This window comes from Anguilla anguilla, chromosome 10 (assembly GCF_013347855.1).
Source record: "Anguilla anguilla isolate fAngAng1 chromosome 10, fAngAng1.pri, whole genome shotgun sequence".
Lineage (NCBI taxonomy): Eukaryota > Metazoa > Chordata > Actinopteri > Anguilliformes > Anguillidae > Anguilla > Anguilla anguilla.
In genome coordinates, this window is record NC_049210.1 from 22370601 (window position 1) to 22392311 (window position 21711).

General features: G+C 40.2%; 1 protein-coding gene and 1 long non-coding RNA gene across 2 annotated transcripts in view; one reads left to right on the forward strand and one right to left on the reverse strand.

Moving 5' to 3' along the window:
- The window catches only part of LOC118206532, a 73307-nt gene extending 58381 nt beyond the window's left edge, over positions 1 to 14926 (forward strand). The window contains exons 3-6 of the mRNA XM_035379333.1: positions 12029 to 12260; positions 12659 to 13202; positions 14259 to 14388; positions 14895 to 14926. Of these exons, the coding sequence (XP_035235224.1) occupies positions 12029 to 12260; positions 12659 to 13202; positions 14259 to 14388; positions 14895 to 14926 (938 nt within the window). The remainder of the gene's footprint in view (positions 1 to 12028; positions 12261 to 12658; positions 13203 to 14258; positions 14389 to 14894) is intronic.
- A 1112-nt stretch (positions 14927 to 16038) lies between these two features.
- LOC118237109 lies at positions 16039 to 17136 on the reverse strand. Its single transcript, XR_004767122.1, has 3 exons — positions 17084 to 17136; positions 16775 to 16925; positions 16039 to 16118 (listed from the first exon to the last, which is right to left on the reverse strand). It is a non-coding gene; the product is annotated as an uncharacterized LOC118237109 (long non-coding RNA).
- Between the last annotated feature and the right edge of the window lie 4575 nt (positions 17137 to 21711).

Genomic DNA, 21711 nt, shown 5'->3' on the forward strand with positions numbered 1-21711 from the left:
TTTGGGCATGGCTATGATTTCAGATAGTTGGGCGTTCCATATTAGGGTGAGAATTTGACATGCGTGGTCTTTTTTTTAACTGCTAGGCAACCAGAAGGGTTGGAATATCACAGAAGAGCAGCATAATGTCAATTTGAATGACAGTAAGGCTATATGTGCTGTGTCATTTCTCTCATTAACAGAGCCATAAAGTCATGCTGCTGTAGTTTGCCAGTTCACAGTGTCTAGTCTAGGCTAAACCAGATGTAAAAATGTTCAAATAAAAATATCCATTCATTGCACAAAATTATTCATATTTAAATGAAATTATTTTCAACTATTTAATTACAGACTAATTCAGTTCATACTGAGAAAATTCCAGGGCCTTCTAACTCACAATACTTACTAGCAGAAACAGGACACCTGTTAACTGCAGGATTTCATGTGACTCCATGAAGGATTAAATCATGTCTGGAAGACAAAATGCAATTTTCTTACATTCTAAAGCGGAACAACAGTTCAAAGCAGAGGAAATTAGACAAAGTAGGCCTAAGTCTAGCCTGAGACACAAGCTACCGCATGCTCTCAAAGTGAATGGCGGTGAAATACCACCCTTAGCTTAAGAGTGATTGCAATAAGCTAGGTGAGGATGAGAAGCATAACAATGTGCGGAACATCAATTATGTACCAGCCCATGATTACTGTAGGTGGTCACGATCAACAGCAATGAATCGCTACCAGAGGGTGAAAAACAGATGCATTCCTTGCAGGATGGAAACACTTTCAAGCCCAGTATCCCTGGTTCGTTGTAAAGTAGTTGGGCATAGGCTGCAGGACATGTGCAGAGGTAGGTGGATTAGGGCCAGCTTCTAAAATGCCGGGTGTGAAATTAGCAAAAGAATGGATTGATGCTTTATTCGGTGGTCCAACTTGTGGCCACAAACAGGATAAATTGCTCCATAAAAATACTGTGCAACATTTAAACTCAAAAGTCCACGCAGCTGCCACTGACGCATTAAAGCAAGCTAGGAAAGACAGGTTAGTGGATATTATAGCAAGTGCAAGGGAGGATCAAACGTGAACTATGGCCAGGATCTTTTCTACTGCTTATAAAGTAGCAAGGAAAACAGGCCTGCATAAGGGTTTGAGCTATACATTGCCAACAATTATATGGATTGAACATAGGGATCTATCAGCAGAGGAAATTGTCAATGGCTGGGTTTGCTGAACATTTTCTTGAGGAATACTTGGTTGTCATCACACTTGATGGAGCGTCCATTATATTCGGCAAACTTGGGCATTGTGACTTGGTTGCAAACGATGTATCCCAACTAAATAACCTGGCATTGCATCTCAGGGAAGAGTAGGCTAGAACTGAAACAATGTGCAGAGGCCGTGGACATACAAGCATGCAAAATAGACATAATAGTACACAGGGGATGCACTGCTTCTAGCTGCATCTAGTTGAGGACTTGCAACATGACAGTGCAACGCATCAAAGTTATGCTGATTTCAATAAACAGATAACCCAGTATGAATTCATTAATTAATCAGGAATCATGTATGATGCACTTTCGGAGCTGTCAGAGCTGGATTTGTTACTCCAAAAATGCAACTGCGCAATTATTGATGCTCACTGTGCAATCTGTCAACAAACCTGATGATGTTTGAGGATGTGGAAGACAGTCAGTCAAAGTGTGAGGAGGCTATAAAAGAAGTTGCATTTCAGGGCTTGCCCTTGCAAGAGGGAACAGTCCATGCCAGACAAATAGGAAAAAGACAGTTCTACAAAAGTTTTGCAAGTCATCTGCAGGAACACTATTTCTCTAATCTGGAGGTACGTTGAATGAAAGAGCTGGGTATGAGAAACTTTAAAGTTTTCTTTGATGAACGCAACATTCTCCACACTGGCCTGACAATTTTCCAGCTCTCTTTGGACAGCCTGAAATAGAACGTCTTGTAATCATTTCAGACGTAGTAGCCAAGAAACAATTTGTACGTTCAGAGTGTTCACTGAAACATCAGGAGTACAAGCTACACAGCTCTTGAAGGATCTATTTACTGCTGTTAACCCTCTGGGGTCGAAGGGTAAAATGAGGCACACTGGTGATTGTGCCATGCTCTGACATTTGTGTAAATTTCATCAACTTTATATACAGTGATTCCAAAGTGTTTCATATCTCTGTTTTCAGCACAAACTCAGCTACAATAATACGGCAGCAGTAAGTAGGTCATAATCATATGTGGATTGCAAATTGCTCTAAAAACACACAAACTGGAAACAGTAGTTTTGAACATGCACAGAAATGTTGTAATAAAACACACTAAACAATTGTGACTAAGATTTTTGGTCACTGAAATGTGTTCATCAAGGTCTTGGGTATCAAAAGATGACAACATATTTTAGCAAATCCAATGAGAAATATAAAATAAATTGCTAGTAAAGGTTAGTGTTGTGACTACTATTTTTCAACACCAGGTGAGAATGGGAGGGCAAATGGCCTTTCTGTAATGAATATGCATTGGGTAGGACGACCTGCCAGCTAAGTAGGCTATTCAAACCTGGCCGCATGCCTCCCCACCACTAAGACAAAGACTCAGTGAGCCATTTAGAAGACAGAAACAAAGACATCTTTTGATTTTCAGAACATTTATTGAAGCAAACTATACACATGGAAGATGAGATGAGACTGGTGTACTCTTGCAACGCTTGCGTGGCCTCTTAGCTAGTGGTGAACTAGGCCGTGTTTCCTGATCAGCATCTCTGTAAATATGATAAAAACAAAATTGTTAGGAAACGTGACATCAAATCAAACTTTATTTATATAGCACATTTCCTTCAACAGGTGAAAATAGGGGCAAACCACTAACTAATGAAAACAAAACTTAGGAAATGTGACATGGTTACATCATATACAAACAAAGAACCAAACAAACACAACCAGACGCAGAGAGGTAGCCTATAATTTTGAGAAGCAATGGTTAGAATCGTTCGTAGTGTGGGAATTTACAAACGCGCATATTAGTGAATATTCCTACAAACACACAGAGAATGTAATACAGCACACATTTACAAATAATGCAAGCTATCAACGAAACAACATTAGCTAAACTAAATAAACATTGATATTCCAGCTCAACTACACGCAACTCATCAGTAACAATGCCTCAATCTGAAGTAGGCTAGGTCTGTTTAGCTAAGTGGTTATTATATTGCTATTTCCCGAATTTACTTACAGTATGCTAATATCGATTGTGCGAGGACATCAGTTTTAGAATCCTAGCCACGCCACGGGCTATTTATTACCAATATGGTCGAAAAAAATACAGTCTACCTGCTACTTCTAACACACAACCAGACGCAGAGAGCCTAGCCTATAATTCTGAGATGCAATAGTTTGAATCGTTCGTAGTGTGGGAATTTACAAACGCGCATATTGCTGGATATTCCTACAAACACACAGATACGTTGCAATACAGTACACATATTTACCAATATGATCATAAGAAATATACTTAAGCATGAAGTTGATCCTCAGCTGGATCAGTTCGCTGTTCAAAATGACACCGCTCTTCATCAGTGTCGGCTTCCGGACGGACCATTTTCCAAAATTAAATGAAATGTTCACCTCAAAAGAAGTGAATTAGGCTACATTTTGACATTCTATCCCGCTTTCGCAGACTTGGCATTTCTCACATGGATCTCGCATCGCCCCTCCTTTAGTCTCCTTCTATGGAGAGTAGTTATAACATGTGAATGCAATTTGGGCAGACTTCCTGCTGAGCGAAATTCACATAGTAATGAGTAAAGTTTAACGAAGCATACATGGTCTAATGAATCAAATTTAAAACTTTTAAAACAATTCATATTATTTGCCAATGGGCGCGTTGGAAAGTCGCGATTCTAAGGTTTCTGTCAATGTTTTTGTTGCGTCTGTATGATAATAGCTTGTGAAGTTAATCATCCAAATAGAAGCGAAAGTTAATTTCATCTTGTCGAGCTCCGCCGGTGGAGCTCTCGACCACAGAGGGTTAATACTGTAGCCATTTCCACAGCAGAATGTGAGAGAATGAATTTAATCTGCACTTGCACAAAAGCATCTTTAAAGACAGGGGCCATATCATCACTCCTTTTCAATGCTTGATGCTTCACCACTGGAACATTTCAACCCAAGCCCGTATATCCAAATGTGGCTTGCAATGGGCACTGTGGAACGCATGATGTGAGGAGCAAAGAGAGGCAGAGGAACAGAAGAGACTCGATGAGCATGGCTGTCTTATGGAGCCATCGGGAACATTAGCCTAGAAGGAGGCACGCAAGCTAGGTGAAACAAGGAAAAAAATGGGTTGGGGGATAAACAGGAGCTAAGCACCGGCATTATTTTACAAATTAAGCACTGCCTTGACACCTGGGAGCTGTCACCTTCTCAGGAGGTGACAGACCTGCTGCGTCCTCCCTGTAAGGGTGAGCAGGGAACGGGAGGCCTTGACCCCTGTCTCGCTGACAAACGATCCCCTGTCATACACGCGGAGGCTTGCCAAATACTGCCACCGTGCTGGGGATGGGAGAGGTGCTTTCTGGCACCTGACATTTAACCAGAGGGTGTTTCAAAAAACTGTGTAGTGCTTTTAATATAAATATATAAACAAATACATACAGTGCATGATAAATAAATGGCACCAACAGGCAAGATCGTGTTCCTGCATATTTGAAATGAGCCTATGTGCCTAAGGATGAAATGTATGCAGTCTCCAGACACGGCAGTCTTTTCAAAGAAAACTCATGTGGTTTTTAGTCTGATATATCCACAGAGCACTTTGATAATATCATTTTTATAATGGAGTTTGGTGATATGGAGCTTCTTTCTGCAACCCCCACCCCAGAGAATGTATGCCCTTTTATATCAGGAACCATGGAGGCGTCTGTGGAGTGAATGTCTCTCTTGATCAGTGAGTCCACGCCATGCTCGCCCTAGGTCCAGACAGAGACATCTCTCTGCAGTCCAGATGTTGTACATATGCAGCCTTCCAAGCAGAAATGCACATAAAGTAACAGTAATTTTTTTACAGAATGCGCCTTTAAGCGGGTTTCATTATTGTATGCATATGTATGAGCAGCCTCCCATAGTCAGCGACACTACTGTAGTTGATAGCATTGGTGGATGACAGAATAATTGTTACATGTCTCTGCATTTATGCCTCAGCTCTCAAAGGTAACATGCTTATATTCATAGGTTCCTCCGAAATAGTAATATTGCCATGAGACCTGGCTTATATGCTTGACATTGAACATAAATGAACGTACTGGAATATACAGCTGTGCTGGAATCCTTTCATTCTGCTCACGACAGCTGTGGACATCATGTACACACACCCATCAATGCTATTTCAACTCTGATCCTACTGCAATAGCATGATGCCCATACATATGCATATAATAACTAAAGCCACTTAAAGGGGCGATCCTTGAAAATGACTGTTAGAACAGGGTTTCTGCAGCGGTCAATGGGTTGGCTCTCTGAATATTGATTTTTAGTGTGTGGTTTTGTTTGTTATCATTCCGCATCATGGATTCCTTGTACTGCAAGTTTCCCCAAACCAACATATCACAGTTATTAAGTTTGAAGGTAATACAGTCCCATCTTCTACATGCTATGTATGGCATATGGTGTTGAATTCACTTCAATACTGTTTTGAGATGTGGGGATGCAGGGAGATAGGGGGCAGTGTTAGTGGGTGACCTGGTGGGGTGCGAGCGCTAATGGTTGTTTCAGTTAAAAAATAAACATGTTTTTATTCTTTTTTGGGTCTGAGCAATTGAGTTGATCACAGTCTACCGAATCTAATGCCCTGCTCCATAACATAAAAGGTCTCATCCTGCTCTCAGCATGAATACAGCACGCCAAAACACTCTAAGATCCACGGACCTACATGTAAGTAGAAGACCTCATCTAAAAACCAATAACACAGTCTAACGATAACCATTATTGAGGGGCCTCAGGTTTCATGACACACTACTGGAGGTAAAAGGATATATTCTTACTGCAGGAGGTGAACTCTGGGATTCTTCAGAGTTGGATCAGAGATGAACACAGCAGACAATATAGCAAAGAGCAATGAGGCAGGGAAAGAGAGGGTGGACCTTACAACACAGAGCAGAGAGAAAAAGAATAATATAGCGAAGAATGGTGTGAGAATATGTTATGACATTCCGTAGGCTCAAAAAGGTAAGTAGCAGACCAGTCAAAGTTTGAAAGAGTTAATCACGATTAATGATAATTATGAGAGATTTAAAATTCAACCCACCTAGAACATTATAAGGGCCACAAACATCGAGGGTAAATTATTGGCCCGTTTGTAATATCCATGATTCACCCCCAGATCAGCAGTCAGGATTGCCCTAAGCATCTGGGCAGGTTGCATTGATGACTCTCCCAGGCACATTTCTAATTCAAAAGAACTGTTGTTCAAAAAATATAAAACCACCCCTCTTAAAAAACAAACTGCCCTTGTACAACATCTTGTGTGGACAAGACAGATGCTTCTAAATTGGGAGAAAACAAAATGGCCACACCAGTGCTGTAGTTTGACCCATGTAGGGATATGCTTCCCCTCCCACCACATACCCGTCACCCATACCCAATCTACCTCATTAGCTTCATTACTATGTCTCCTGAAGGAAAACTATTTTACATTTTCTGCCTCATAGCCTTTACAGCCTGCTGGTTCCTATTACTAGCCCCACTCAACTTTAAAGAGCCTACGTGTAGAATGCTCATTATGTGCTCATAAAAAACACAGCAAGGAATGCGTACCCCATTCTGAAAATGCAGGTATATTGATCAGTTTAGTTTTGAGCTGAGAGATGGCTGTATTGATTTGCAAAACCTGCAGAGATTTGGAATAGTCGGGTTGACATAATAATGCGTCGACATGTCACACATTAACATGGCATAATTACCAAACTCACCAAAATATGGTATCTTTAGTCATCTACAGCAATCAGCAATGCACAACAACAACAACAATAATAGTAGTAGTCATAATAATAATAATAATAATAATAATAATAAATAGTTTGTTGACTAACAGGCAGGTTTCAAGTCGCATGCTTTTTTCATGACTGTGAGCGGGTACAAAAATCAAGCACAATAATCAGATATAAGAGAATTGTCAGAGGAAATTATTTTGTGATCTAATGCAAGCAACACCTTTACAAAACTTCATGTTAAGCAAGGTATGACAACTAGCTGTAGTGGCTAGCTGGAAGGTTCATAAACTCATATATAAAAGCTGCCAAGTTAGCCAGGTTGTAAAATTTGAATTGTAATATTTTTGAGGGAAGAAATATATGAATGTTGAACATTATGCTTTTCTCTGCTTTAATTTTCAAGTCAATAAAAAAAAAAAATGTTATTTGATTAATGTCTTATGGATCCATGCCTTTATGAAAAGGCAACTGAAATTACCAGTGTTTAATTAAGCAACTCAAATTCACATGTAGGATAAGTAGTGTTTAGATTTTGGCATTAGAGAGGGAAACAGTGAATAAGAATGGGGCCTGGCCTCCCCATCACAAGCATCAAAGCTAATGTGATTGGGGCAATTTAAAATAATCTGATACCCTAATCTAGGCAGACAATCTATGGGTCTCACCTCCTCAGAAGAGCCAAACCAGATGACACAGGACACCATATCGGGGGTCGGAGACCCTGCATGCCTACATGCCTAACATTTCCCTTTACTTTAAGTTTGATTGCAATCTTTAGGTAGGCTAGTCCTTGTCATAAATTAGTCTGACCCCCCTTCCTTTCTCTCCTAAACCTTAACTCGGCATCATCCAATCAGGGCAAACATCCTCAAGCCATTTTGGGTAAGGTATTTAAGATTGCCACAGGAAAAAGGTTGGTGAGTTGTGTTTGGTTTCAGAGCCTTGAAGAAGAAGAGTTTTCCTCTTTTTATTTTGGCGGTGGTTCCTTGGTTGTGTTTTTAGCAGGTTTACTTTTCATCCTGTTAGCTCTTAAACTGGGAGTGAGAAACACTTTGGCAAGATCTGGCTTACCCGTCTCTCTCTCTCTCTTTTCTGGTATTTCTAGATGAATTGTTTAATGTTTTGTATGTCTTCTGTTTTGTAAATTAGAAGTAGTATGCCTGTATTAAATAAATGTATCATGTATGATTTCAATTCATTAATCTAATTGATTGCTTATTAAATTCAATTATTTAGTCTTGAAACCTGATATACAGCTTCTTTTGACTTGGTTGTTGGTTGATTCCACCAGTGCACTGTAGACTGACCTATCAATGAATTTGAGGATTTAATTGATAATTATAATTTTAAACATAACTATTAAATTAAATTAAATTAAATATATTTTACATGTAGGTTAAGTGAGGGGTTCTTGTCAGGGTTCTATGTCTCCCCCTGTTATCCCTGGTTGGGCCGCCAGATAGCGGCACCTCTGCTTTGTGTCTTGTTTAATTGTTTTATTGTTTTCAATCACCCTATTATTGGTTGCTTATTGTCTCGTGTTCCCTTCCCTCTCTGTGTCCTGATTGTTCATGGTGCCCTCCTGTGTCTCGTCAGTGTCTGTTCTATTTAAGTCTCCCTTTTCCCTGACTCAGGTGCTGGATCCTTGCTTGCTTGTTGCCTGTTTCCTGCTTGCCCTATGCTTGCTTCTTGTCTGTTCCTTGCCTACCCGTTGCCTGTTCCTTGCCTGCTCATTGCCTGTTGCCTGTTCCTAGCCAGCTCTGTTCTCTACGTTTTTGGGATTTTTGTATTTTTTGTTTTGCCATGTTTTTTGGGGTTTTTCTTTGTGTTTGTAATAACCGCCCTGCGAGGCTTTCTGTTACCTTTGTTCCCCGTTATTTTCAGTAAAGTCTTTGTTCTCCCTACTTTTGGAGTTTTGAGTTTTTCCCTGCACTCTGCGCTTGGGTCCATTCCCGCGCCCCCCTCCTGACAGTTCTAGCACGCAATATCACTTGGTTCCGTATTCAGAGTGCTGAACATTTTAACAAGGGCATTGACTGTTGTAAAAATTAATATTTATACTGTTGAACAGGTTTAATAGATACCTGTTAGTAATATCAGTGTGTATAATATGCCAAAAAAATTTATGGCCTGTATTCCAGGGGCAGCATTAGGGGTGGGCATGTTTGGCGTTGCCCACCCTAGCCTCTGTCTTGCCCAACCAATCAGAGAATGAACATCGCAAACAGCATGTACTAGCAATAATTATGCTCCTGCATGGGTTCTGCACACCCAAACACATATGGCACAAAAAAATGTAAAAATCAACAAGCAATTTGCATATGGCATGTGTATTAAAACCTTGAACATCAGCTTCATGGTTACTCACATTTAACTTTATAATAGCCTCCGAGCATGTCAAACTGATGTATTGAGAATGTGTTACAAACATTATTTCTTTGACAGTAAGCCTAGTATTGTCTTATTTTCTGATATGCAAAGATCACTGGGAAATATGTCTGTGTATGTTGTTGTCTTATGTCAAGTGTTTTATCATGTGATGATGCAGAACAAGGAAACTGTTAGCTAGTCTTAGTGGTGAAATTTTAAAGTCAAGTACCTACTAGGAAGTGAGAATTAGAGCAAAGAGGAGTCCTAGCTATAAACTAGTGAATCAAAATGCCTAATAAACACAAAAGTGGATCTCAGAATAGAGAAAATGGATGAATACAGTCTCCAACTGAACGTCTGTCTAGACAACATTAGGGATATATCAATAACAATATCAATAATAATATATCAATAACCTTCCCTGCTCAACTGCTGTTGCTCACACTGCAGTATCCGATGTTGTGAAATGCTTATTGTGGAATACTAAGATCTACCTACAGATGAGGAGTGTCTAGGCTCCTGCTCTGCTTGTGGCAGCTGTCAGTCGCAGAAGCGGAGCTCTCATTTTCTAAATTAAAATGACTCAAGAACTAGGCCTATATGAGAAGCAGCATAGGTCAGGAGAGACAGAATGGTCTGGCTATACTAGCAAGAGTGTCAGAGCTGGAGATTTGTTTGAAGGTATTTTAGTAGCAAAAGTCACAAATCTGTAGAATGGGTTCACAAATCTGTAGCCTGGATTCATAAATCTGTAAATTAATATGAGAATACATGCAAGAATAGCTACAAATGTGTACAACTAGAGAAAATACAACTCAGTAATTACAATCTCTCAAATCAATCCCTGACAAGCTCTTACTTTTCCTGCAAATTTTGCAAAATTTGCAATGTTGTAAAATGGGATTTGTAACAATGCTAATGCCCTGGTGGGGAGTGTCAGTTCTTCCAACCAATCAGATGAGCAGATTTGCAATGACGGTGTACTTCCAGTTATCTATGGCCAAATTATAAAATAAAATAAAAAACTAAAAAAGCAAGGAACTCACCCATGGAGAACCACCATGTTCTGTCATATTTCTACAGGGAATATAATGGATAACTGCATCAGAATGCATAATAAACAGCCAATATAGAACAATGTTAATTTATGCTGCATTAAAATAATTGACCAAGACTTGGTAGCATTAGCTGTAGCAATAATTTGGGATCTAAGACAGGGTATTCCATCTAAATCAGCTATGATTTAGGAATTGAGTTAACATTAGTGATAGAATTAGCAGGAAATATACATGCTCAGCTAAATATTAGCTAGCATACTGTAGGAACAGTTTGCCAGCTACCCAGTTTGTTGGCTGGCAGTGGGTTTTAATTTGAGTATACATCAGACCGGCACATCCGGGAACTTTGCCAGTTGCAACACGTCCCCGCCCCTTTTGGGGGAAAACAAATGACACTCTCCATAGACTTCAATGTAAAATAGCAGTATAAACAAAAGCAAAAGTAAACCACCAGAACTAAATTTGTTTTTAAATGACCCAAAGACACTATGTTGAGTAAATATATGTCCACTCTTGCCTACCATAGAACGCGAAAGATACATCGAAATAATTAATTTGATCCGTCTTCAGTCATGCCCCTTCAGTCTCCCAGCATCAAGCTGGTGCAATAACCCCACTCAATGGCCAGAGGTGTCCTACCCAGACATCTATTGTTACCTTATTGAGTCTCCAGGTAAGCAAATTACCAGTGAAATATTTTACTTTTCAGTCCTGCTCTACAAATAGTATGCTAGCTAGCAATAGCATTGTGCTCTCCCAACTGACCTAGCTATAGCCTATACGTTAGCCCGGTCGGTCTAGCCTGAGCCCCAACCAGTAACTGTTAGTAGCCTACAAAGAACACGGACCCCACTACAACCTGTTCTTGACTTTATATAATGTAGGTTACAGGAGGCTATGAATTTTTATACAATTAGCTACCTTGATTCTGCAAAGTGGATGAGCACACACAGGCTCGCTGCCACTGTCCTGCCTTTGCAATATATGCTGTGGCTGACAAGCATCAGTGCTACTAACATTGGGCGCTGTTAATATTAAATTCATGGAAGTAAAAATGGTTTGTCTTTGCACCCCTAAAATAAGCTAAGTTAAGCTTACAGGGTCAAGTAACACAGGTTACTCGTTTTCACACACTGGCAAATGAGCAGTGCAGCGGCCAACACACAAGAAAATAGAACAATAGCAGGTCCTACCTTAGTGGCCAGAAGACCTCTCATTAGTGCGCTCTTCTCTGCCTTCTTGTCAATAATTCCATCCCAACTGTGTCCAAAGCCATTAGAACGTCCCTTTTATTTTCATCAATGCCCGCTTTCTCTTTCTGATTTCGTTAAACTCTTTACCTCACGCACCCATCCACTAGGGGCCACTCCTCACCTTACACCTTGGTCCAGCTAACCCCAACATCAATTTGACTGTGGCTATGTAATTTTAGATGTGATTCAATTCTATGTAACCCTACTCTGATTGGTAATTATGTGCACCTCGTAATCAACAGAATTAAATAATCTAAAAAAGGTTATATGACTGAGTGTGACCCTCTCTCTAGAAGATAGATACCTGTAGCCTATGCCTATGTGAAATTACTTGTGATGTGATAAGTGATGGGGTCGTTTTAATTTTAATCGTATAGGAATTTACACAGCAAGCAAGATGAAAAATTACAAATCCCTGGAAGCGCACACATTTTTCACAAATGGATGGATGCAGATGATCCATCATTTTAAACCTGAAGGATCAGACTGCACCATCTTTAAAACCCAGGTCAAGCCATCTTATAGGGTCACAGAAAAGCCTCACAAGACCTGGGTTGCTGTCAAAAGTGATGGGAAGATCCTGGCAGCCCGTTGTGACTGCATGGCAGGGTAAGACCTAACCAAAAACAAGCTGCCTGATGATGTGGATAACGAATGTGTTCTCCTTGTAATGCCCTGCAATTCTTCAACCTCTGTATATTCTGTATATAACAATTACATCACTGCATCCTCATGTGCTATAGTCAAGGCTCTAATAAAGACTATGTATAGACTATTTACTATTCTCCTATTACTGTAAATTCTGTGCAGCATTGACAATGATCCTTGCCCCACTGCATTTGCACAATACCTCCAACACTTCCTTGTATTTAGCCTATTTCTACTTGTTTATAAATATTATAGTAGATTTATTTTTGTCTTATTTGTGTGAACAAGCACCAAGCCAAATTCCTTGTATGTGTAAATGTACTTGGCCAATAAACCTGATTCTGATTCTTTTTTTTCAGACTTGGGGAAAACTGCTCACATGTTGGGGCAGTACTGTTTAAGCTGGAAGCCTGTGTCCGCCTTGGTTACACCACAGTTGCATGTACTAGCATTGCCTGTGCCTGGAATGGTGTCTCAACCAAAACTCTTGAACCGGCAATGATGAAGGACATTGAGTTCTACAGTAAGAATGCCAGAAAACGAGGAAGTGGCAGGAACCAGAGACCCATCCCAAAAGCTTCAGCCTTACACAAAAACCAGCTACTGCAAATGCTCTCTAAAACAAAGGAGCTTCCCATTGGCCTCAGCACTTTTAAGAACCATGCTGATGCTTTCATCCCCAAACCCTGGTTCAAAAACTTAGAAGGCTTTACAGAAGAGCAAGCCTCTCAGGTGGAGGAGGAAACAAAAGACCAAGCTGCCTGTAAGGCTTGGCATCAGCACCGGGTGGGGCAGATCACAGGCTCCACTGCACACAGTGTCATGCACACATCACTGGAAACAACATCACAAACACTTATAAATGACATCTGCAGTTGTAACAGGCCCTACTGTACTGGGCATGTAAACAGATAATGAACCTGTAAAAAAGGATAAATAATGGAGCAGAGGAAACTTGCTGCCATTCATCTGGTCGGTCTTGCCAGAGTTTATTAAATAAACACATTGTCAAAATATGTTTTCCTTTTTTCTACTCATCCACTTAATCACAAGTCTATCTTTGTTTTACGTTCAAACACATTCACCTCAAAATGAATAACTTCCATAAAAATAACTAAATTAAAAATACAGTAACACACATTTGTCCATAAACAAATATGGAAATGAATCCATCTGCTATACCATCAATATTATGACTCATTATGAAGGAATAAAAACCGTTCCTTATATATATTAGTTCTGTACTCATTAATTAACAGTCCTGTTAACTGTACTCACTTTTAACCAGCTGATTTGTATGTTCCCAAACAATACAACGGCATATTAGCATTCAAAGGGTAATTATATAAACGATCTCAAACCAACATCGCACATATTTTATAAACCGGATATGCATAAAACACTTGAAATGTAAAACTCAAAGTGCGCGGGAGCTGTGAACATAAAAACTGGAGTTCTATATTGATCAGGGAGCGGGAGTCTATGCGAAAAGGAAAATCGCGTCCGCCATTATACGCACTTACAACGAAACCTTCTTTAACATGGCGGAGCCAGAGTAGCTCGCTTGAGCACAGTAAACTACACAGTGTTTCGTAATCACCGCTTAAAAAACATAGGAACTAACGTTTCGTTATGCTTATTTATACCTTTCGTGCTTTTGTACACAATGGAGCAGAGGAAACTTGCTGCCGTTCGTCTGGTCGGTCTTGCCAGAATGGCGAGCGTACGGCAGCTACGTCGTCAAGACAGTACCGTTGCGGGAAGCGCTCCGCTATCCTCTGCTGCCCCCCTACTGTCTGTAGTGGTATACATAGTCCCTATTACCCGAATATGAACGGTGTTACTTATACAAAATAAAATATTATATTAAATTAAATTAAACCGAAAATGTGACCACATATTTTGTGTGGGTCACACAGTCACTCATCTGCCAACCCACTGAGAATTCCATCCCTGCAGAGGGGCAAGGACCACGAGGTGGATGCCATAGCCACCAACAAATATGCTTTTGGCCTGTGCACTGCAACATCCAACACCTCGTCTTGCATAATGGTAATCGTTTACAAGACCCACATCAACCTGAAAGTTGGTACGGCTGGCTTTAAAATTTGTAAAGATAAGCCATACATCGGGGTGTCTTGTGATGCATACGTTTCATGTGAATGCTGTGGCAAAGGAGTAATTGAAGCAAAGTGTCCCTTTAAATGGGCAAACGATCACTCCACCAACTGGACAGAAGATGAGAGATGACATCTGGACACTTTATTCTCCTTGAAGATGAACCACTGGTACTATACTCAGGTATAATCACGATCAGCTTCTATTCAAATTACCATTAGGTCTAGATATCTGAAAGCACAACACTGAATACTACTAAAATAAAATTAACATGAGTACATTTGTAAGTATGGACATGTATGCTGCCAGGTGCCTTTTCCTTGGATAGCTTAGTCTTCTTAGTCATCTTCTCCAGGCTAGAGTTAAAAGGCCCAACCCAGGATTTTCTTTTTTTACCTTATCAATGTCTTACAGGTGCAGATGCAGATGTTTACCTGTCATGCAGGCTATGCTGATTTCATAACCTGGACCCCGCAGCAAAGCACCATCTTCCGTGTCCCACGAAATGAGGATTTCATGTTGAAGACAGTAGATACCATTAGCAGGTTCTGGGCAAGGCATATATACCCTCGGCTGACTGGAGCCTCACTCACCAGGATGGACCAGGGGGTTTCGATAAACCAACTTACAGTTAAACACTAATTAGAGTAAAGACAGTGGATTTGTGATAAAAAACACAAACATTTATTATTAAATACATTCTAATTAATGCAAAATGCATTCCTTTGTTTGGTAACAGGTAATTAAAATGACTTGTATCACAAGTAATTTGTTGTGTTTTCAGGAGATGGAAGCAAAATCTACAGAGAGTGCAGGGAGGGTAGATGTTACATTACATTACATTATAGGCATTTAGCTGACGCTCTTATCCAGAGCGACTTACAACAGTGTAACCAAACTCAGGATCAAGTCCACTTAAGTCCATTGAACAAAACAAAAAAGATGTGCTCTAAGGTATATGCTGGTGCTCTAAGGTAGATGCTGGTAGATAAGGGACATGGTATAGGAACTAAGAAGCCACTGTATTAAGTCAATATGTTACAATTTATGCCTAGAAGTATATAGATTACAGGCAGACTTGTGCAGGTAAAGCAATGCAAATGCGCACAACAGATATGAATATCAGAACACCAGGAACATCCAGATTAAGTGAGATGCTGGTTATAGCAAAATAAAACTAAACATAACATTTTCATTGCAAAGTGCACAAAATAAAATAATGTGAACCTGATGAAGCGCTCTTCCCAAACGCAGTGTTTGTTTTTTTATTTTTTTATTTTGTGCACTCTGCAGTGAAAATCTAATCAAGTTCTGTCTTGAACTTATCCTTGAAGCAGTATGATTTTGATATGTGGTCCATCATGCATATTGCATGTGTATTCTATGAAGGAGAGTGTGCAGTATTTTCTATGGATGGGAATCCTGAGGAGAAAGTTTAGTTTTAGTTGTCTGAACTTTATTTTGGACTAACCAGCATCTCCCTTACTCTGTATGTGCCTCATGATTTCTCATCCCCAACCCTGTCACGGTTGAACACAACACTTGATGACATATTGACTAAGGCAGCGCAAACATGTACAATTTTGTCAACTGTTGCCTCCTCTTTGCTTCCAATTTCATCCCGCAGAGACTTCACAAACTGTACAGGAAGTGGGCCGTCGAGGATGTGAAATCTGTTCTTCAAGGCGCCGATCACAGGCTCTATAGGAAAAAGCACATCAATAAAATCATCCACTTGTTTGTGAAATTATTACAACTAGGGCTGGGTAAAAAATCTATACTATACTCGAAGAAGATACTAGCACTCGTGGATAATATCCTTCAATGTATCTTTAATGCACGGGCAGCAGACAGAGCCACTGAATAAGACTGTGTGCTGAAACACATCTGTTCGTACTATTTGGATTGCAATTTTTACTCAACGTTATTGTTTTCCTACATTGCTTGAAAATGTAAAACATGAACTAGAGCCTTGATGCCTGAAATGCATAGACATTTTTTTCTTTTATTGTAACTTTTGTGAAGATCCTGGAAAAGTGATTTATCACCCACAGCAGTGCCTTAGAATCTTAAAAGATGAGCTACTTGTGGCTCTCATGGTCAATTTGTTCAAGAAATGAATTACAGCAATAATAAAGTATTTATTATAGTTTGTTTTTGTTGCCAGATAAACCCAGAATATTGCACTTTTTACTGAAATGTTGTCAGTCTCCCTTATTGTCTGTGAACATTTCACTGGGGAGAGAAGGGACCTCTACAGTATATGCTGAGTATACAATGAATAGGATATTGACTTTGTAGAATCATAAAATACTTGTTTGAATGCAAGTGAAATTGTATTCTTGTGATAAACTTACCAATATGTATCCGAACGTTGGATTTCACCCTGGATTCTTCAACCTCTCTCCCCGACAGCTGCTTCATCCCTTTGGTGAACGCTGGGGTAATTAGACTGACACCTAACAGAGCGAAGTCCTCCTGAAGGGTAAATCCCCGATCAGCCAAGATCTGGAACACATTAATAAAACATAATCCAAATTATTTGTTAAATATCTGTAAATAGTATCCAGGGCGCCTCTGCCTAGCAATGCAAAAAAAAAAAACCTTTGCTGGAAAATGTCTTTGCACCTTTTCTGAGGTTTACATCAATAAATAGCCTACATTACCTGGTCTCCAGGTTGGTGGTAGAGTGGGGATATGAATCCTGATTGTCTGACGATCTTGACATCGGACGCTCTGCCACCCCAACCTTTTGACAGGAAAGTGATACTTCCAGCTGGGCTACAGGCAATGAAGTACTACACCGTTGTCCATTTTTTATAGTGTGAGTAAGTCTTTGCCCTGTGTGAAATAAAGATGGATGGATTAACTTTTTTTGAACCCTGGCCCTATATCTACATTGTCTGGCATGATGTGGACTGGCCATAATTTCAATCTCAATCTCTTTAGCATTAAGAAACGAGGCATAGTGACCATTTCCTCAGTAGAACATATGAATACATGTCTGACTATAGCCTATGCTGTGAACTTCCAATTTTTGAAAATGACATGTACCACAGCTTTTGAAGGCTAAAACGCATGTCCTATTGGATTGGAGCCTGATGAGAGGATGCAGCACAGTGCAAAGTTTTTCTATAATGAAGCAATCAGTTAAATTATGGGCTGTATTAGTTAACATCATGCCAGACAATGTTTAAATAGGGCCTGGGTTAAAAAAATTTAAAAAAAAGTCTAAGTCTATGCAATTTCATAAACATCATGCACATTTCACAGTTCTATTTTTCTTTGTACTTACCTTGCCTTTAGTGTCCTGGAGTATTCGATACGAATCTCAAAGCAGTCAATGATTGATGTAAGATGATAAAATTTTGCTTTCATCTCTGGTGGTACAGTAGTTGAGATACATTCCCTGTCAGGCCAGTGGATGAGGAAGGTGATCTTGGCATACATCAAGTTTAGCCACCTTGTGAACATGTCCTGTACAGCAGAGTGTCCCATGTTCAGAACTTGGCACAAGAGGGCCATGGATGGATTCTGGTGCAGTTTCAGTAAGGTCAGGAAAAGCTGGTCTTGAGTGGGTAATTTGAACACCCTCCCTGGGTTAATGTACTGGACAAGATACTCGTGCAAGCACGAAAGAACTGCCCAGCTGAGCCCAGTCATGGCTTTGCATGCAGTATCATCCCCTTTTACTGCATTGGCACTCAGGCACTCTCTTGTCCAATTTTCCTTTGCAGCATCTCCCTCTACTCCTGCTTCATCTCTCTCTCTTCTTGCTTAATCTCCCTCTTGTCTTAGATTATCCATTTCAGCAATCATCTGAGCACTCTCTGCCAAGGGTCTTTGGAAACCAACTGGGTTGCCGTCAACATTACGTTGGGCATCGACATCAGGTCTGTCAGACAAAGCAGAAGCACTTGACTCACAAATGGAGGTTCCTCCATCCTCATTTGATTGCTTGCGGAGTTTCGTACTCATTTTGGTTGTTAGCATTACATGGGATGCTCGCTTTCTGGCACTGTGAAAACGGGTTTTCTTTGAACGGAAATGGTCTGTCTTTGGTGGGGGAAAACGGAGGGCACGTAATCAGGATGAAGCCTGTCATTTCTTTGGAACCCTGAAATCATGATACATCAAAGTTAGTTAAGGTTAGCATTAACGTGTTAGCCTAACGTAGCGATGGGCTTTCAATTATCTAAACACAGGGATAGTATTTATAGCTAGCTATCTGGCCATAGCATATAATCGTTAATCAGACATAGCGTTAGCTAAGTCTCTTACTAAGCTCTTACTTGATATGAAATGTTCTCCACACACATAAGTGTGTGGAGATGCAGGTTCCCATAGCTTCCCTTTGTCTTCCCTTTGTATGGCTTGGAGCCATAAAGCCCTTCTATCGGGATGTTTTTTAGGACATGGCAGGGGAAAAAATCGGAGATGAGCGTTTTTAGATTTATTGTTGGTGCAACCAACTACACAGCAACTCTTTGGCATTGCGTTATGTTTCAACTTTCTCTGTTTGGCTGTTGGTGTCTATGCGGGACGCGGTATTGTTTTCCCCCAAAAAGGGCATGGCGATGAGAGAGGCTACTCTGCATGACGTATTGCCGGTCTGATGTATAGGCTACTGCATATTGTTATGTGCTCCTAGTTATTATTTTTACTGAAATGAGTTGGTAGTAATTTATCTTCTTTTCTCCAGTAGGAGTCTCTCTTTCTCTGCAGGCTGCAGTGGTAGAATGCACGGTGCGCGCACAGGTGTGCACTGGGCAGTTCCGGGTGCAAATTACCTCCCGCATAAAAGATGGCGATTTGGGGCAGCAGGAGCACTCTCGTTGTTCCTGTAGACACGCTACATGGCAGCACGCTGCAACTATTGTGTTTTGGTCTTTTGTTTAACTAGTTATGATTGATCTTCATTTTGTACCTTGATCCAAATATCACGTCCGAATACCTGGTAGACCGTGTGGTTAGTGTTTTCTTTTCTTTTGCACTTTTTTGTTGTAGCTATTCAGGGTAGGGTAGCAGCGGACTGGAAGACTCATTTCCCCCTTTCTCCCCTTTAATTTGTTTTTTCTCTTATCTCATCCTTGACGCAAGTGAGGGCAGAAATTATAGTCTGTTCAGACAGCTCAGTCTGGTTCTGGACTGTGAGCGTTAGGCTAGACCTGCTGGCTCTGCCCTGTCTACCTGTTTGTATGTGGGTTTGTGTTGTATTGGGTTTGTTTTTGTGTCGTTTAATAAATATATACTTTGTATTCTTGCAAAAGAATGTTGTGGTGTTTTAAACGTGTTTGGCTTTTCTGCTGACAGTCGGTTATTGTAACTCGGCAGTCTTGGGCTGTAACATATCAATGAAAAGCTTGTGGAAACTCCAAGTTCAGTTAATTAGGATAAAATTAAAAATATATATTTTTAACATTATCTCCCTGGCTCACTAATATTCGATGTTGATTGATGTAAAATGAGTTCGATAGCTGGCTAGTCTGCCTAATTTGAGCAAACATTAACCAAATCCACTATTAATAACTTATGACAGAAGCAAGGAGGATGATGTAGCCCGGGGAAATCTATGGAAAAAACAACAGGAAAAAGCCACTCAATACGGCTCTTTCGATTAACTACACATTCAGTGTATATCTCATCTCTCCCCCTAGGCTCTGACTGCAACAAGTTGAATACACAAGTGAACAAGTCACATTCTCACCAGATGATACACAGGCGAGAGGTTGCAATGGCAGATTGTAGAGGTTGAAATTACTGAGTTGTCTTTGCTGTAGTTTTACAAGTGTATTCTCACATGAATTTACATAATTGTGAATCCATTCTACAGATTTGTGAAACCATTTATGATTTCACAAAATTATGTTATGTTAAAACCATTTAACATATTACATAAAATAATGACGAGAACAGGCCATTCAGCCCAAAAATGCTTGCTATTTTCCTGACTAAATTTACTTGCTCTGATTACCTACAGACTAGATAGTACCTAACATCATATCAAACCTTGTCTTGAAAATCCCCAGAGTTTCTGCCTCTACTACGTGACCTGGCAGGCTATTTTACTTTGTTGATCCCCTTTATGAATTTAAAAGCTTTAGTCAAATCACCCCTGAGTCTCCTTTTACTAAGCATGAAGAGATTAATCATCTTAAGTCTTTCCTTACATAATTTATCTTTCATACCAGGAATCAATTTGGTTGCTCTTCTTTGAACCTTTTTCAGAGCCTCTCTATCTTTTTTGTAGTCCCCAGAACTTCACACAATATTCCAAGTGTGGTCTAACAAATGTATTGTATAAAATAAGTATGACATCCTTGGATTTATACTTTTTTTCTATATATCCTAGCATCCTGTTGACATTTTTACTGCTACGGCACAGTACTTAGAACCCGAAAGACGTATATCAACCTGTGGCAAGTGAGTGCCACCCCTCCTGCCTGCCAACAGACTCACGTGAGACAAGGTTTGTTTTAGCACTGCGTGCTCTTTTATTAAGCCACTGGACTTCGCCTGGCTACAACGGAACACAGATCTTTTCCTTTTTGTTTTCAGTAATTCTGTGCCGTTCGGACTTCTCTCCGGCGTTCGCTCCCGAAGACTCCCGGTCTCCGCTTTTAAAAACCCCAGGCTCACTGTTGAAGGCAATCAGCGCAATTAAACAATTGATAATTATCGGCGCTGATTACCTCCACCTGGCAGTTGTGACGAAGGATCCGAGAGCCGCTCCTCTCATTCTCTCTCTCTCTGCAGCCGACACTCAAACCACGCCCACCCCACCACACAGCCATTACTCCTCAGTCTTTTTCAAATTGCGCACATTCCAGTTTTGTTCCTCCCATAGATTTATCCTGCATAATGTTTTAATTTCCTACATGCAGAGCTTTACATTTGACTATATTGTATTTCATTTGCCAGGTTTCTGCCCACTTCTGGATAATTATTAAAATATTCTTCGATTACTTTTGTAGATTCCAAATTATTAGTTGGGCCTCCCAGTTTTGTATCATTTGCAAGTGTAACGAATATACTTTCTATGTCCCTGCCAGGTCATTGATATATATATATATATATATATATATATATGTGTGGAAGAGCAGTGCTTCCAGCACCAATCCTTGTGGGATTCCACTTCCAACAGTTCCCTGCTCCAATAATATCCCTCCTACTACCACTCTTTGTGTTCTACCCTGCAGCCAGTTCCAAATCAACTCTGAAATATGTCCTATAATTCCTACTGCCTTCATTTTTACTAACAAGTCCCTCACGTGGTACCTTTGGAAATCTAAGT